The sequence below is a fragment of the Mobula hypostoma genome, chromosome 22 (assembly GCF_963921235.1).
Source record: "Mobula hypostoma chromosome 22, sMobHyp1.1, whole genome shotgun sequence".
Taxonomy (NCBI): Eukaryota; Metazoa; Chordata; class Chondrichthyes; order Myliobatiformes; family Myliobatidae; genus Mobula; species Mobula hypostoma.
Window position 1 is genome coordinate 39,724,598 of NC_086118.1, and position 19,494 is coordinate 39,744,091.

The following is a 19,494-nucleotide window of genomic DNA, read 5'->3' on the forward strand; positions in this document are numbered from 1 at the left end:
CAATGAAAAAAACTGCAGGGGTGAACATTGGCACTGTACAATACATGGCTGAGGAATTGTGTAGAGGCAGAGTTTCAGATGTATGGATTATTGGGGTTTCTTCTTCAGAAGGTATGCTGTATACAAAAAGGACAAGTTACACCTGAACCCAAGGGGGAACCACTATCCTTACGGGTAGGCTCGCTACGGTTGTGGGGGAGGGTTTAAACTAATTTGGCAGGGGAATGGAAACTAGGATAGGGCTAAGGATGGGCAGTTGGTGTATAAGAAGATGCAGTGTGCAGTGAGGAAAGACAGGCAGAATATAGGGCAAAATTGCTCAGTGGGATGAGTTGAAGTGTAATATTGGAGCAAAAGCGAAAAGCTAATGAATACAGGACTGTAGGTGTTATATTTCAATGCATAAATTATATGGAATAAGTTAGATGACCTTGTAGTGCAACTAGAGATTGTCAGTCAGGTATGGAGTGAGCATCACGGAGTTGTGGCTGAAAGAAGATCATAGTTGGGAGCTTAACATCCAAGGATATGGAAAGGACAAGCAGGTATGCGAGGGAGTGGGGTAGCTCTGCTGGTAAAAAAAATGAACTCAAATCCTTAGAAAGAGGTGACATAAGATCTCAAGATGTAGAATCCTTGTAGTAGAGTCAAGAAATTGTAAGAGTAAATAGATGTTGATAGGAGTTTTATACAGGCCTCCAAATAGTATCCGGGATGTGGGATACAAATTACAACAAGAGATAAATGGCATTGCTATGATAGTGATGAAGATTTCAACATGCAGGTAGAACGGTAAAATCAGGTTAGTGCTGGATCTCAGGGGAGAGAATTGGTAAAATGCATACGAGATGGCTCTTTAGAACAGTTTATGGTTGAGCTGAATGGCAATTCTGGATTGAGTGCTGTGAAATAAATCAGATTTGATTAGGGAGCTTAAGGTAAAGGAACCCTTAGGAGACACTGATCATCGTATGATAGAATTCATCCAGCAGTTTGTGAGGGAGATGCTAAGATCAGATGTATCAGTATTACAGTGGAGTAAAGGGAATTACAGAGACACCAGAGAGGAACTGGCTAGAGTTGATTAGAAGGGGTCACTAGCAGGTGTAACAGCAGAACAGCAACAGCGAGAGTTTCTGGGAGAAATATGGAAGGCACAGAATAGATATATCCTAAAGATGAAGTAGTATTCTAAAGGGAAGATGAGGTAACCGTGGTTGACAAGGGAAGTCAAAAACAGCATAAAAGAGAGGGCATGTAATATAGTAAAAAAGAGTGGAAGGTTCGAGGATTTCTACTCATTTTTACTGTATTATATGCCCTCTCTTACAAACCAACCTGAGGCAACTAAAAAGGCCATGAGAAAAACCATGAAATATGAAGTTATACCAGCTAATAATATAAAATATGATGTCAAAAGATTTTTTCAAAAATATAAAAAATAAAAGAGAGGTCAGAGTGGATATTGGACGGTTGGAAAATGACACTGGAGAAGTAGTAAGGGGGACAAAGAAATGACAGACTAACTTAATAAATATTTTGTGTCAGTCTTCTCTGTGGAAGACACTAGCAGTACGAACAAAATTAGATAATGTCAGGGGGCAGAAGTGAGTGTTGTTGCTGTTACTAAGAAGAAAGTATTTGGGAATCTGAAAGGTCTGAAGGCAGATAAGTCACCTGGACCAAATGTACTACACCCCAGTGTTCTGAAAGAGGTAGCTGACAAGATTGTGGAGACATTAGTTATGATCTTTCAAGAATAACTAGATTCTGGAATGGTTCCAGAGGACTAGAAAATTGCAATCCACTCTCTAAGAAAAGAGGGAGGCAGAAGAAAGGAAATTATAGGCCAGTGGTTGGGAAGATGTTGGAGTCCATTATTAAGGATGAGGTTTCAGGGTATTTGGAGGCACATGATAAAACAGGCCACAGTCAGCATGGGTTCCTTAAAGGGAAATCTTCCCTGACAAATCTGTTAGAATTATTTGAGGAATTATCAAGCAGGATAGACAAAGAGTCAGTGGATGTTGTTTACTTCGATTTTCAGAAATCCCTTGACAAGCACATGAGGCTGCTTAACAAGATAACAGCCTATGGCATTACAGGAAAAGTACTAGCATGGATGGAAGATTAATTGACTGGCAGGAGGCAAAAAATGGGAATAAAGGGGGCCTTTTCTGGTTGGCAGCTGGTGACTAATGATGTTCCATAGGGGTTGGTGTTGGGAGAACTTCTTTTCATGTTATATATCTACAATTTGGACAATGGCTTTGTGGTCAAGTTTGCGGACAATATGAAGACAGATGGAGGGGCAGGTAATGTTGGGAAAGCAGGGAGTCTGCAGAAGGACCGAGACAGATTGGGAGAATGGGCAAAGAAATGTAGATGGAATATAGTGCAGGGAAGTGTATGATCATGCATTTTGGTAGAAGGAAAAAAAGTCAGACTATTTTCTGAACGAGGAGTCCTTGTGTAAGATTCCCTAAAGTTTAACTTATAGTTCGAATCTGTGGTAACCAAGGCAAATGCAATGTTAGCATTCATTTTGAGAGGACTAGAATATAAGAGCAAGGATGTACTGCTGAGGCTTTATAAGTCATTAGTCAGACTGCACGGAGCATCTTAAGCAGTTTTAGACCCATTATTTAATAAAAGGGGCGGAGAGGTAGAGACACGTCTCTACCGAAGGAGGTGTAGGAAGCTCCTTCCCTCCACTAGCCTGCAGGTCACCCATGGGCAAGGTGTAGCACCTGCTTAGCCCTCCCAATCAGGGTAATACAAAGCCATGGGAGCAAGTGATGGATGGTCGTATGAGCAACTGGTGCACATTACAAGTCCTGGTTATGCGACCCACTGACACCAGGCAGACAATCTCTGAAGAGTATTGATAATGGCTGGGATCAACTACCTTGTGAAGACACTGCCCAGAAGGCAGCAATGCCAAATCACTTCTGTAGAAAAATTTGCCGTGAACAATCATGGTCATCATATGACATGGCACATGACAAACGAACAATTTAAAAAAAAGTGGGCTGGCACTGGAGAGGGTCCAGAGGAGGTTCACAAGAATGAACTCGGGAATGAAAGGGTTAACATATGGGCAGCATTTGATCGCTAGAGTTTAGAAGAATGAGGGAGAACCTCATTGAAAGCCAGCGAATATTAAAAGGTTCAGATAGACTGGACGTGGAGAGGATAGTGGGAGAGTCTAGGACCAGAGGGGACAGCTTCAGAATAGAGGGACATCCATTTAGAACACAGATGAGGAGGAATTCCTTAAGGTATGGTGTAGTGAATCTGTGGAATTCACTGCCACAAATGACTGTGAAGGCCAAGTTATTGAGTGTATTTAAAGCAGAGGCTTATAGGTTCTTGGTTAGTCAGGGTGTCAAAGGTTACAGGAAGGAGGCAGGGGAATGGGATTCATTGGGATAATAAATCAACCATGATGGCACGGCAGAGCAGATTCAATGCACTGAATGGCCTATTTCTGCTTCTATGCCTTATGCTCTCCGAAGAAATGCAAGAGAACACTTAAGAAGGAAATGAGGGCTGAAGGAAGTAATGAGATTGCTCTAGCAGACAAGGTGAAGGAGAATCTCAAGAGCTTCTACAGATATATTAAGAGCAAAATGACTGCAAGGGGAAAATTTGGTCCTTTTGAAGATCAGAGCGGTGATCTATGCATGGAGCCAAAAGAAATGTGGGAGAACACAAATGGATTTTTTGCATCTGTATTTACTCAGGAGACAGACAGAATCTATAGAAGTTAGGCAAAACAGCACTGAGATCATTAACCATATAGAGATTATAGACGAGAAGGTGTTTGCTGTCTTGAGGCAAATTAGGGTGAATAAATCCTCAAGGCCTGACTGCAGGAGCCCGAGAAAAGACTTTTAAAACATCTTTAGCAATGGGTGAGGTGTCAGAGAATTGGAGTAGAGGTAATGTTGTTCTGTTGTTTAAGAAAGGCTCTAAAAATAAGTCAGGAAATTATAGGGCAGTAAGCCTGACACCAGTAGTGAGTAAGTCTTTTGTAGGTATTCTAAGGGATCAGTTATATAAATATTTGTATAGAAAGAGGCTGCTTAGGGATTGTTAATATGGCTTTGTGCTGATGTTATCATGAAAGTTGATGAAGGCAGGGCAGTGATTGTTGTCTACATGGTCTTTAGCAAGGCCTTTGACAAGGTTCCTCATGGGACGTTGGTCAAGAAGGTTCAGTTGCTTGGCATTCAGGATCGGGTAGTAAATTAAATTAGACATTGGCTCTGCTGGAGAAGCCAGAGAGCGGTAGTACACGGTTGCCTCTCTAACTGGAGGCCTGTGACTAGTGGTATGCCGCAGGGATCAGCACTGTTTGACATCTGTATCAATGATCTGGATGATAATGCGGTAAACTGGACCAGCAAACTTCCGGATGACACCAAGATTAGGGGTGTAGTAGACTGCCAGGATGAAATGGCAAATAGAATTTAATGCAGACAAGAATGAGGTGTTACATTTTGGAAGGACAAAAGAGGGTAGGACTTACACAGTGAGCAGTGGGGCACTGAGGAGTGCAGTAGAATCAAGTGACTGGGAATATAGATTCATAATTCCTTGAAGCTGGTGTCACAGGTAGATAGGAACATAAAGAGAGCTTTTGGCACACTGGCCTTCATAAATCAAAGTACTGAGTATAGGAGTCATGAAATTATGTTGAAATTATATAAAACGTTGCTGAGGCTTAATTTGGAGTATTGTTTACAGTTCTCGTCACCTACCTACAGGAAAGATATCAACAAGATTGAAAGATTGCAGAGAACATTTACAACAACATTGCCAGGACTTGAGAACCTGAGTTATATAAAAAGGTTGAATAGGTTAGGACTTTTTTTTGCCTGGAGTGTAGGAGAATGAAGGGGGGATTTGATAGAGGTATACTACATATACGAGGAGTATAGATTAGGTAAATGCAAGTGGGCTTTTTTCTCCGAGGTTGGGCGAGACTAGAACTAGAGGTCATGGGTTAAGGGTGAAAGGTAAACTGTTTAAGGGGTACACGAGGGGGAACTTATTCACTCAGGGTAGTGAGAGTGTGGAACACACTGCCAGCAGAAGTGATGGATTTGGGCTCAGTTTCAATGTGTAAGAGAAATTTGGAAAGGTACATGGATGAGATGGGCATTGAGGGCTATGGTCCAGGTGCAGGTCAATGGGACTTGGCAGGTTAATAGTTCAGAATGGACTAGATCCTCCAAGAGGGCACAACATTCTTGTGGGATTTGGAGGCTCGTGTGCCTCAATGAATTGGAGAGCTATGTTAGCCGGAGTCAGAGCTTTATTCTTTGGCTCTTGAAAGGGTCACCCACGCCAAACAGGTCAAAAGGTAGAGCCCAGACTAATAGTGATCCACCGGTCCTCCAGGTTCGGGGGTTCAGCTCAGGGTTAACAACCCTGACTGGTAAAACAAAATTGTTACAGAAAACAGCAATGAAGATTCCTTCTACATCTGAGTGCGATGGTATTCCAGAGTCTCCACCTGGGCCCTGCATGACTAACAACAGTGTAAACCAAGACTGACATGATGAAGGAAGCCGTGAACACCACCAGAGATGGAGGACCTCATTGCTACACTCAACGCCAGTGGCGTAATGGGTAATAAGTAATGGAGAAAATAGGACAAAGGGCCTGTTTCCCTGCTGTCCCTAATTGTCCCCAATCTCCCCATTGTTGCTGATCAATATTTCACACCATGGACACACAGATGTAACATATTGACGCTTTTTTTAAAAATCACACAATTCATTCACAAGTTTGGAAGAATCGAATCACAATCCATATTTCATATGGAAATATGGTCTGAATACAAGTTTAACCTCACACTATGGCTCCTCCCATCCTTTCTGACTCACTTGCTTTATTCACAGAGTTTTCCTCTCTAGTAGCATCCTCAATTGCCTGTATGAATAACTAAGAGAATGGAATGAATCTCACCACAATGATCACCTCCAACTTAGAATCTTCAGCATCTCATCTCGAGCCAGACTTATTTACATCAATTCCTCCTATCCAGGCCAGCGAACACTGTGAGGGTCATGTTTTTTGACTTCTCCAGTGCGTTCAACACCATCCGCCCTGCTCTGCTGGGGGAGAAGCTGACAGCAATGCAGGTGGATGCTTTCCTGGTTTCATGGATTCTTGATTACCTGACTGGCAGACCACAGTACATGTGCTTGCAACACTGTGTGTCCGACAGAGTGATCAGCAGCACTGGGGCTCCACAGGGAACTGTCTTGTCTCCCTTTCTCTTCACCATTTACACCTCGGACTTCAACTACTGCACAGAGTCTTGTCATCTTCAGAAGTTTTCTGATGACTCTGTCATAGTTGGATGCATCAGCAAGGGAGATGAGGCTGAGTACAGGGCTACGGTAGGAAACTTTGTCACGTAGTGTGAGCAGAATTATCTGCAGCTTAATGTGAAAAAGACTAAGGAGCTAGTGGTAGGCCTGAGGAGAGCTAAGGTACCGGCGACCCCTGTTCCCATCCAGGGGGTCAATGTGGACATGGTGGAGGATTACAAATACCTGGGGATACGAATTGACAATAAACTGGACTGGTCAAAGAACACTGAGGCCGTCTCTATTTCCTGAGGAGACTGAGGTCCTTTAACATCTGCCAGACGATGCTGAGGATGTTCTACGAGTCTGTGGTGGCCAGTGCGATCATGTTTGTTGTTGTGTGCTGGGGCAGCAGGCTGAGGGTAGCAGACACCAACAGAATCAACAAACTCATTCGTAAGGTCAGTGATGTTGTGGGGATGGAACTGGACTCTCTGACGGTGGTGTCTGAAAAGAGGATGCTGTCCAAGTTGCATGCCATCTTGGGCAATGCCTCCCATCCACTACATAATGTACTGGTTGGGCACAGCAGTACATTCAGCCAGAGACTCATTCCACCGAAATGTAACACAGAGCGTTATAGGAAGTCATTCCTGCCTGTGGCCATCAAACTTTACAACTCCTGCCTTGGAGGGTCAGGCACCCTCAGCCAATAGGCTGGTCCTGGACTTATTTCCTGGCATAATTTACATATTACTATTTAACTATTTATAGTTTTATTACTATTTAATTATTTATGGTGCAACTGTAACGAAAACCAATTTCCCCCGGGATCAATAAAGTATGACTATGTCTATGACTATGATTATGACTATCAACTCCTGGATAGCACTGAAGCATTATGTTGTCTATTTAATCTTCACAAGCATTCTCTGGAGTACTTTTTGTGCTTTTGAAAGGATAGCTTTATCATGAATGATACTATGAGTTACAGTTCTCCAAAATACAATGGTAAACTTGTCCTCAATGAAGATCACAACTAGCTCCCTTACAATTTGTGCTTAATGTGTTTGTCAATCTTGCACTTGCATTTGCTATTGACAAACCCTCATGTATGGTCATCGCTCATGGGCATCCAACCAACACTATCCCATATCTTTCCAGGATGTGCATAGTGAATAATGACAGGTGCTGAAATATGAGCAGCATAGGAGAAAAACTTTAGACTGCAAGAAGATATAGATGGCCTGGTCAATTGGGCAGAAATTTGTCTAATGAAATATAATCTTGCAGGTAATACATTTTGAGAGGTGCTACAAGACATAGGAACATAAATATATAAACAGGAGAATATTGTGTGGTGCCAAGGAAGAAGGATCTGGAAGTGTATATGCAAAGATCCTTAATAGTAAGTAAAATGGATGGTTGAAGGCATTTCCTTCGCTAACTGAAGCTAAGTGCAAGGACGTTATGCTAGAAGTGTACATAAAATTTGTTAGACCACAACTTGAGTACTGAATACAGTTCTGACATCACATAAGAGGATGAACATAACTGGTCTAAAGCAGGTGCACAAATTTACAAAATCTGGGACAGCTGAAATATTACAATCAGGTAACACTGAATATGAAATACAAAAAATAGGGCTGTTTAATTTAAAATAGGAAGGATTGAGGGAGACTTAATTGAAATATACACAAGTGTGAGGGGTTTAGATAAAAGCAGAATGGACATAGTTCCTTCAGCAAAAGGTTCAAAACCAGCATGCCGAGATTTCAAGTATTCAGTTTAAGAACTGGATGGGAGATGAGGAAAATTGTATTGACTCAGGTGGCAGTAGGGGAGAGGTCTGCAACATATTGCCTGAAACAATGGCAGAGGAAGAAACCCTTCTCAGAATTATGTATTTGGATTTACTTGGAAGAGCCATAACCAGTTTGGTTAATAACCAGCTGCCGAATTAGGTAGGAAGGCTTTTTTTCAATCAGCATTAACACAATGAAGCAAATGGCCTCCATTTGCATCATGAAATGCTCTTTGATTCTATAATTTGTCATTTTGCTTCGTTAGTGGAGTCAATGATGTTGGGAAATCTGCTTCTCTATCTTATGCCAATCAATATGGCATGGAAACAGTAACCCATTCCTTTGAGTGAGCATCACTGTGGCCCTAGAAGGTTAGAAGTGAAAAGTTAACTCAGCTTCACTTTTTAAATTTGTATTTTAAAAAAACTAAGATAGTTTGAAAACATTTCCAAATATCAGAGATATTTAAAAACGGTCTGTAAAAAGCCTTCCACCTTTGACAGATGAAATTCCACCCCTGTCTATCTCCTAGCGAAGATTATTGGGTTGTTCTGGAGACATTATAAGGGCCCTACTGAGAAGAATCACAGTAGAGGGCCTGTCTGCTATTGTAAACATTTTAATTTAAATTTGTGTTAAAACCTGCATGAACCATTCATAACAAATGATAATTGACAAAATGCAACTATAAAGAATGAACTGTGAAAACTGTAGTTTCAATTTTTTAAACTTGAATATTTTAAAAAATATATCATGAAACTTAAAATAGCAAAATCCTGGTAAGAACATGAAATAGAAGTGAATTCAAATAACTCATTCACTTCACCCTCAATGTGACTATTCCAACCACAAACTTCAAATCTTTAATGTTTTTTCAATGTTAAACTGTTTGAAATATTCAAATTTCCACTGTTTGGTGTGTTAGTTTTTGCCAATTCAGCTATCTTTGATGAATTTCCAATAAACCAAAACATAACGTGAAAAAACTTTATTTTATTTAGAATGGGTTGTGTCCAAGGTTAACACATGAAAAGGGACAGAAATATGAAAACGCTTTTTTTTAATACAACAGAAAGCACCTCTGGTCAAATGCAGTGGTTGTTGATTTGTGTGTACTCAAATGAAATTTTTCAACATTGGTAATCTATTTTGGTTAATAAATTTTAAGCATTTTGAATATACCCATCATAAAAGGCAGCTCATCCAATACATTTGCACAATTCACCATGCAATTTAGGAAAAAAACGCGGTTACCAAAAAACACTGAAATTATCCACCTTGAATATTTTCACACTTCAATTTTATGTGCATTTTAAAAATTTAAACTATTCAAATAAGTGAATTTCTTTAAAAAATGAAGGAATTTCATACAATATCAACAAGCAAAATTTCAAGGCCAATGCATAACAGGATCTTAGAGAGTATGCCAAAGACTGTTTATAAAAACTGGCTGGATTTCACTGATGATATTTCAAACTGTTCTCTGGCTGTGCCCTGACTTAACACTAAGTTCTCCAAGATACTGAACTGAGGTTGTAAATACACTTAAAATCAGGTCCTTTTGGCTCTACACTAGTGATATTATTGATATTATTATTAATCTACTGAAGGACCTCAGTAGGTCAAGCAGCATCTGTGTGGGAAAGGAATTATAAACATTTGGGTCAAGACCCAGCATCACGATCAATTCTTTGCTCCCCCCACCCCCCCAAATACACACTGATTAACCTGCTGAGCTCCTCCAGCAAATTGTTTGACACTTTAGATTGCAGCATCTACAGTCTCTTGTATAGCATATTATTGACTACTTTTTCCAAACATCTTTTTGATAGCAAGAGCTCCCCAGTATAGGAAGCATCCACTCTATCAAGGTCTTTCAATATTTGACAGGTTTCAGTAAAATCCCTCCTCATTTTTCTAAACTCCAGCAAGTACTGGCCCAGAGCCATCAAACGATTCTCACATATAAACCCTTTCATTCCTGGAATCATTCTTGTGAACCTCCACTGGACTCTTTCCAATGCCAACATATCTTTTCTTAGATAAGAGGCCCAAAACTGCTCACAATATTCCAAGTGTGGGCCAACAAATACTTTAAAGCCTCAGCACTATATCCTTGCTTTTATATTCTAGCTCTTTCAAAATGAATGCTAACATTGCATTTGCCTTCCTTATCACTGATTCAACCTGCAAGTTAACTTTTAGGGAATCCTGCTTGAGGATTCCCAAGTCCCTTTGCACCACTGATTTCTGAATTTGCTCCCCATTTTGAAAATACTCTATGCCTTTATTCCTTCCACCAAAGTGCATGACCATACAATTCCTTACACTATATTCCATCTGCCACTTCTTTGTCCATTCTCCAAGTCTATGTTCTTCTGCCAAATACCTGCTTCCTCAAAACTACCTGCCCCTCCACTGATCTCAGCATCACTCTTAAACTTGGCCACAAAGCCATCAATTCCATCATCCAAAATAATTTCCTATGACATGAAAAGAAAATGTCCCAACACCAACCTTTGTAGAACATCAACCAGAAAAGGACCCCTTTATTCTCATTCTTTGCCTCCTGCCAGTCAGCTAATCTTCTATCCATGCCAGTATCTTTCCAGTAATACCATAGGCTCTCATCTTGTTCAGCAGCCTCATGTGCGGTATCTTCTGAAAATCCAAGTAAACAACATCCACTGACTCTACTTTGTCTATCCTGCTTTTTATTTCCTCAAAGAATTCCAATATATTTGTCAGGCAAAATTTTCCCTTAAGGAAAGCATGCTGACTTTGGCCTTCAAGTACCCTGAAACCTCATTGTTAATAATGGACTCTAACATTTTCACAAACACGGAGGTCAGGCAAACAGCCTATAACTTCCTTCCTTCCACCTCCCTCCCTTCTTAAAAACTGGAGTGCCATTTGCAATTTTCCAGTCCTCCAGAACCATTCCAGTATCTACTTACTTTTGAAAGGTCATTACTAATACTTCCACAATCTCTTCAGCTACCTCTTTCAGAAACCTGGGGTGCAATACATCTGGTCCAGATGACTTATCTACCTTCAGAACTTTCAGCTTCTCAAGCACCTTCTCCTTAGTAAAATCAACTACATTCACTTCTGCCCTGGCACTCACAAATTTCTGGCATACTGAAGATGTACTCCAGAGTAAAGACAGATGTTTAAATCTGGTTCATTACTCAACACCCAAGCCAGAAGTTATTTTCTCCTTGGGCTCAATCACAAGTTGCTCTAAAAAGCCATCTCATAGGCATTCTACAAATTCCCTCTCTTGGGATCCAGCACCAACCTGATTTTCGCAATCTACCTGCATATTGGAATCCCCCATGACTATTGTAACATTGCCCTTTTTATATGCCTTTTCTATCTTCTGTTGTAATTTGTACCCCACATCAACTTCCATCAGGATCCTTTTACCCTTGAAGTTTCTTAACTCTACCCACAAGGATTCTACATCTTCTGATTCTCCATCACTTCTTTCTAAGGATTTGATTTAACTTTGTACCAACAGAACCACACCACCCCTTCTACCTATCTTATTGATACAATATTTGCCTTTGGATGTTAAGCTCCCAACTATGATGTTCTTTTAGCCACTACTCAGTGATGTCCACAACGTCATACCTGCCAATTTCTAACTGCACAAAAATATCAGCTACCTTATTCCATATATTGTGTACATTCACATATAACACCGTCAGTCTTGTATTCATCACCCTTTTCAATTCTGCTCCCATGTTACTCCCACTTCAATTCATCCCACTGATTGCAATTTTGCCCTATCATCTGTCTGGCTCTCCTCAGTCTCACGACACACTGCATATATTTGTATACCAACTGCCTCATCCTCAGCCCTCTTACTCTGGTTCCTATCTCTTGCAATTTAGTTTAACCTCTCCCTAACAGCTCTAGTAAAGCTTCCCACAAGGATACTTGTCCTTCTCAGGTTCTGGTGTAACCCTTTTCGTACAAGTCATACGTGCTCCAGAAGAAATCCCAATGATCTAGAAATCTGAAACCCTGCCTCCTGTACCAATTCCTCATCCATGTATTCATCTGCTAAATCATCCTACTTATGTTGCCCCTGGCACAGCCACAATCTGAAGACTGTTCCACTTCATGAAATGGCCTTGGTAACAAAACTCCAAGTTCATTGTGAGCCTTGTGACCACAAACATTAAAGTCATCTATGGGGATCTTGTGGGAGAATCTTGCATTCTGTATTTATTTGTCCTTAGCTTTATTCATGGGATAGCCTTCTTCAAAATGAGAAATCTTTAATTCAGCAATTAAACTGTTAAATTCATTTATTAAATTTGTTTCAGTCAACAGTCTTGTACTTAAGGCTCTCCTGTGTACTGTTTTCTTGATTGCAAGGGTCAACAGAACTTTATCCAATGGAATAGGAGTCTAGTCAAAATCTTTGATTCCTAATATGATTAGGAATTTAATAATTTTATATTACTGATTTACATACACAAGCAAAATTTTAAACAATTGGAACTTCATAGTCAGAAATAGTGTAAAATTAAGAACAAGCTTTTGACACACCAAGCATAGAATATATCCTAAATTTTGTAGCACGTTCGTCCTTAATGTATAAAGTTATTCATATAAACTTTAATATACATTCATACTACTCTTCAGCTTTTCTAGCTCATACATTCTATTTCTGAGATCTTGGCCATTTCCAATCACTTCCTTACATCATTAATTTGCATAACCCACTGCAGAAAATAGTAATCTGAAATAAAAGCAGAAATTGCTTTAAACAATCAGCAGCTCAGCCAAAATCTGCAGAGAGACAGAATTTCAGGTCAAAGGGATTACTATATCCCTTTTCTTGTTAGAACTGGAAAAGGGATGTGATAATGTCCATTGTAGAACTTCTTTCAAAGAAATCTGCAACCTTATAAAATACGCAGTTGCAGTAAATACTAATGTAACATTTCAATAAAAATCCATGTAACAGTTGCTAACATATTTATTGTTAGGGGATACCAAAAAATTACAAAGATTGAATCAAAAGCAATTCTGACATCTTCAAAATTATTTTCAAAAATAAGATACTTATTAAATATTTTATGCCAGTGATCAATTTATTTGTCTATCTTCCTAGTTCTGATGGATAGATATCATGTGCAGTTTTAACTCATTATCTTGCTCATCCTTTTATTTCAGCAAACCACATTTAATGGCTTTAACACTAGAGGGCACTGCAATTTCCATCAAAAGTAAACCAACAAGTTCAGAAGCAAAGGGACATTATCAATATGCAAAGGCTATTTTCATCAATATATTTAAACTTTATATAATATGCTCAAATAGACTTACTGCAATAATTCAAATATATAATAGATTCTAATGGTCACTACAAACATTTCCCTGCTTTCTTTACAAGCAACTTTATCTTTCCAAAATTATAAAGTTACAAACACACATAAGCCATTATGCAGTTTTCTGAAAAAAGTGGCACATTAACCAATAGAAAAGAGTGCAAGTGAGGGATCTTAAATAGATGTTGATGTAGAGATAATTCAAAATCCAATAAATTAGCATATCTATGGAATTTTCAGGAATTATGAAATGTTTTATTCCCTAATAGTCACCTCCCTTATAACCACACAACAGTCTGCTTTTAAAGAACTGGCCAAAAGTGCCAAATGCTTTAAAATAGTCCAATGAAATGATACTAAATATTAAATTGTATGAAATACAATTTCATTACACAGCTTATCTGAGATTTTACATCTGCAGCAAGAAAACGCAGAAGTCAAAAATGATATGGAAGCATCCATTATTAAAAACATACAGTATAGATTTAATACATACCATGACTATAAATAGACAAGGTCTGCTGTAAGTTCTCAGAAACAAAACTAAAAAAAATTGTAGCACAAGGAGAAACATCTCTTAGTGGACAATCTTCTGATGTAGTTTAAAACAAATGAAAAATTCTGGGAGAACTCAGCAGATTGAGACCCTGCATCAGCACTGAGGAGTGTAAAGAGAAAATAGCCAATATACAGAATTGAGAGGAAGTGTGAGACAGAAGCTGGTGGGTGATGGGTGGGATGCAAGAGAAGGAAGGATGGTTGTGAAATGAGGGGAATGGGATATTGTTCAAGCTTGAAAGTGATAGGTGGAAATAATAAAGGAAAAAAATGTGGTACTGTTCTTCTAGTTTGCATTTGGCCTCACCACACCTATGGAGAAGGCTGAGGATAGATAAGTCACTATGGGAATGGGAATGGGAGTCAAATGATGTGGAACGAGAATCTCAAACTGGTCATTGCAGACAGAGCAGTTAGATTATCTACAAGGAATATGAGATGATACAAGCTGCCAAAGTGAAGCCTAATGCAAACTTCAAGAACAACACCTCTTATTTCGCTTGGGTAGCCTACAACCCAAAAGGTATAAATTTTTCATACCTCACCTGTACTTTTCCTGCTCCCACTAATCCACCCAGTTTCTCTCTCTTACTGTTTACCTTTTGTATTACCCGCAGCCACCTAGTTACCAAGATTCTTGACTCTTCCCCCCCCCGATGGTTCCATCTGCCTGTTATCCACATATCTATCTACCTGTTTTTTGTCTTTTTTGTCCCTTGTTCAGCTTTCCCAGCTCCTTTCCCCACCCCTACTCTGGTTCCAGCATCCGTCATACGCCCTCAACTCGTTCAACCTTCCTTCTCATTTCTATAAACTGTTCATCTTCCTCTATACTTTTAGTCCTGATACTAGATCCTGACACAAATCTTCAACTATCCCTTTGCCTCCACCATTCCTTTGCTTGGTTTTGCTCCAGATTTCAGTACCTGCAGTCTAGTATCACCATTTGAACTTCTTTAAATTGGTTTAAAGTTAGCAAAGTAAACTGACAGAAAATGCTCAATATAATTCAGCTTAAAATAGTGGAAGCTGAAAAATCAATATTTTATAATGCTTGAATTAAACTTTATTTCTTCTTGCTCTTAACTGATCAGTGAAAAAAATTACACTTTTTTGTAAACCAATGATCTGGAAGTGAGATTAATGGTTATTAACAACATTATTTGCAAAAATGCACAGAATTTAACATGAAAGTTTGTGCAACTGGTAATATTGAACAAATGTTTATATTGGAATGAAGTTTGATTTAAGCAATTTTCATTTACAAAGAAATCGATATCCAAGATTATCTATTCTTCTTTGAATCCCCCTCTAGGTCAGAATCATGGACCTCTTCAGGGTTATCAGAACAGAATGCTCTATTAGTGCGGATTTTGAGATGACAGCAGAAAAGATACATAGGAGGGGCATAATGATAGCCTCCGGTTTTTAAAATCAATAATTATGCATCTTTCTACATCTTGCCTGGGTTTATTCAGGTTTTGAAGAATTACAATATATGGTTGCCAATTAGCCTCTAAAATCAAACAAAAACAAACTGTACTATCCAACACAAGTATAACTTGTAGATCGACTGGATTAATAGCAAATGTTATCATTTATAGTTCTACATTCCAATTTGATTGAAACTTAGAAACATCAAATACATCTCAAAACAGAAGCACAGAAAGTTGAGCTCCATACCTGGGTGATGTTCTCCAAGAACTCGCAGCACGTCTGAAGGATGAACACAGACATTGTTCTTGGAGTAAATAATTTCACCATCAAGAATTCTGGAAGATCCACTTGTCTGATTAAAGGTCAGGAGATCAGAGGCTTTGGAGGAAGCCCGTCGTAGTAGCTGACCCAGAGACATCTCCAGGAATATCTTTCCATCATCTGATTTCTTCACTCTAGAATAAAACAAATCCAACTTTAAAAATATGCTGATGAAAACTTGTCTCCCAATGAATCCACTATTAAGTCGATTCTTCCACCTTTTGCATTCTGTAAGTACCTGCACAGCCCTTGCAATCAGATCGCCCCTTGTCCCACTACTTCTCCCGTACATTCTCAACCCTCGTCTCTCATCAAGATCATTCCAAGTGAAGATGGTTCAGGTACAGTGCAGGCACATTCCTAAGGCAGAGCCCAAGAGGAAGAATGAAAGGTCAGCCAAGGCCAAAGCCCCCTCGAACAAGAAACAGTAAGGTATAACAGAGGAAGTGGGAATGTTATGTTTGCCAGATGATAATAAAGTTAAAATCATGCCGAGCAAAGAGATCAGAGAGGAACCAAAAAAAAGGACGTGCCAAAAGAGTTTCAGATCTAGCATTAAAGAGAATCCAAAAGACTTCTACATGCATACCAAAGGGAAATGGGTGGTAACAGAGCGCCCAGTTGAGACCAAAAGGACACATATTCAATGCCGGGCATTCTGAATGAATATTTTGAACTACACTCTACCAAGGAAGGAGGAGTAAAGTCAGAAAAGAAAAAGCAGTTGAGATTTTTTATGAGCTAAAACTTGATTAAGGGGGAACTATCACAAAAATCATCTGCAAGTGGATAAGTCTTCAAGTCCACATGAAAAGCAACCTAGCTGATTGCTGAGGGAAGACCATAATGTTCTTGTTAAGGTACAGGTGTTGGTGGCATAGCCCCACAGAACTGCAATGTTACATTCATTCTTTTCCCCAAAGTATTATGGATAAATTCACCATACAGTTTAACCCGGGTAGCGAGAAGACTGGTAAAAAAAAATGCAAAATTAAATATCCCTTTATTGTGAAAAGTCAAAGTCAGAAAAGACTTGTTAATGGCAACTCATGCTTAACTGTCAATTCTGTGATAACAAATGGCTGATGCGTAAAAAAATGTAACATAAAGGCATTATCAGAGCTAAAGTCTGCACTGTAGTAGCAGAATAGAAATGGAGTTGACTCTTAGAGATAAAACAGAATTGATGCAATAAGGTTTTTTTTTCAGGGAAGTGGAATGTAGACAGCAGTGTTTTCCAGGCTTATGACCACTTCTTTAACATAACCATTGACATGGCTGTGCTGGGCAAAACTTCAAAAGTGGTATAAAAACATTTATCTGGAGGAACTATGCTGAAGTTTCTGAAGGTGATGGGAGGTTGAAAAAAAGTTATAAAGGGGAATAGCCTCCTGTTTTTTTAAATAAACAAATAAAGAAGTTGTACCAAGCCATTAAGAACAATGGAATTACTGCAACTTAGAACATATGAACTTCAGAAACAACAGATGGTCATCATCTGGACACTCATATATGCTTTGGAATTTAATAAAAGTGTAACTGAACTTTTACCTCAGCACCACATTCTTGTACTCATCCCATTTCACCCAAGGATTCTCTAGCATCTGGAAGAAGTAATTACTACTCACTTGTGTCCTAAAGGAATATCTCCTTATTTTCAGCCGGTGATCTCTAATTTTACATATTTCATCCAGGACAACATCAACACCAGCCAGTTAAGAAGTTTATACATTGCCCTTCCTTCTAAGCTTAAGAATTTGTTTAATCTTTCATCATACGACAAACCTGCAATTCCAAGATTAGATTTGGAGGACCTTCACTACACAGCTTTATTACTGGTAGGGAGATAAGACCTGTATATGATCTTCCATAAGCATTCTGACCAAGGCCATATATAATTGGACTAAGATATCTCTACTCTTCAACTCAGTTCATCTTACTGTCAAGGCAAAAATATAAATTTTCCTTCCTAAATGCTTGTAGAACTGAGTATTAATTTTCACTGACTCTTCTGCAGACATCCAGGTCCCTTTGAAAACCCTTCTGCTATTGGTATTTAATTGAAATATATTGGTTGTTCTTTTGCACTTTGGTTGTTTGTCCATCTTTGCTGTGTGTGCTTTTTCATTGATTCTATCATGTTATATAACCATATAAGAATTACAGCACGGAAACAGGCCATCTCAGCCCTCCTAGTCCATGCCGAACGCTTACTCTCAACCTAGTCCCATCTACCTGTACTCAGCCCATAACCCTCCAAACCTTTCCTGTCCATATACCTATCCAATTTTTTTTTAAATGACAAAATCGAAGCTGCCTCTACCACTTTTACTGGAAGCTCATTCCACACTGCTACCACTCTCTGAGTAAAGAAGTTCCCCCTCGTGTTACCCCTAAACTTTTTCCCCTTAACTCTCAACTCATATCCTCTTGTTTGAATCTCCCCTACTCTCAATGGAAAAAAGCCTATCCATGTCAACTCTATCTATCCCCCTCATAATTTTAAATACCTCTATCAAGTCCCCCCTCAACCTTCTATGCTCCAAAGAATAAAGACCTAACTTGTTCAACCTTTCTCTGTAACTTAGGTGCTGAAACCCAGATAACACTCTAGTAAATCTCCTCTGTACTCTCTCTATTTTATTGACATCTTTTCTATAATTCGGTGACCAGAACTGTACACAATATTCCAAATTTGGCCTCACCAATGCCTTGTACAATTTTAACATTACATCCCAACTCCTATACTCAATGCTCTGATTTATAAAGGCCAGCATACCAAAAGCTTTCTTCACCACCCTATCCACATGAGATTCCACCTTCAGGGAACTATGCACCATTATTCCTAGATCCCTCTGTTCTACTGCATTCCTTAATGCCTTACCACTTACCATGTATGTCCTATTTTGATTAGTCCTACCAAAATGTAGCACCTCACACTCATCAGCATTAAACTCCATCTGCCATCTTTCAGCCCACTCTTCTAACTGGCCCAAATCTCTCTGCAAGCTTTGAAAACCTACTTCATTATCCACAACGCCACTGCGTGTTGTTAGTATCACTCACAACACACTGGAGGAACTCAGCAGGTCGGGCAGCATCCGTGGAAAAGATCGGTCGATGTTTCGGGCCGGAATCCTTCAACAGGACTGAAGAGGGAAGGGGCAGAGGCCCTATAAAGAAGGTGGAGGAGGGTGGTAAGGAGAAGGCTGGTAGGTTCCAGGTGAAAAACCAGTAAGGGGAAAGATAAAGGGGTGGGTGAGGGGAGGCAAGGAGGTGATAGGCAGGAAAGGTGAAGAAAGAATAGGGGAAACACAATGGGTAGTAGGAGGCGGAACCATGAGGGAGGCGATAGGCAGCTGGGGGAGGGGGCAGAGTGACATAGGGATAGGGGAAGGGAGGGGGAGGGAATTACCAGAAGTTGGAGAATTCTATGTTCATACCAAAGGGGCTGGAGACTACCTAGATGGTATATGAGGTGTTGCTCCTCCAACCTGAGTTTAGTCTCATCATGGCAGTAGAGGAGGCCATGTATGGACATATCTGAATCGGAGTGGGAGGCAGAGTTGAAGTGGGTGGCTACTGGGAGATCCTGTCTGTTTTGGCGGACGGAGCGGAGGCGCTCGACGAAGCGGTCCCCCAATCTGCGTCGGGTTTCACCGATGTAGAAGAGGCCGCACTGGGAACACCCGTTTGTGT

General features: G+C 39.7%; 1 protein-coding gene across 8 annotated transcripts in view; it reads right to left on the bottom strand.

The window, feature by feature from the left end:
* The window catches only part of tbc1d16 (TBC1 domain family, member 16), a 120,085-nt gene that overhangs the window by 64,049 nt on the left and 36,542 nt on the right, over nt 1-19,494 (bottom strand). For 6 of the 8 annotated variants that reach the window (XM_063074480.1, XM_063074478.1, XM_063074474.1 and 3 more), the window contains one exon: nt 15,721-15,929. In XM_063074480.1, coding sequence (XP_062930550.1) covers nt 15,721-15,892 — 172 coding nt within the window. In that variant the 5' untranslated portion in view covers nt 15,893-15,929. Of the gene's footprint in view, nt 1-15,720; nt 15,930-16,033; nt 16,156-19,494 lie in introns of all 8 variants that reach the window. The other 2 variants (XM_063074479.1, XM_063074475.1) reach the window with 1 other exon arrangement.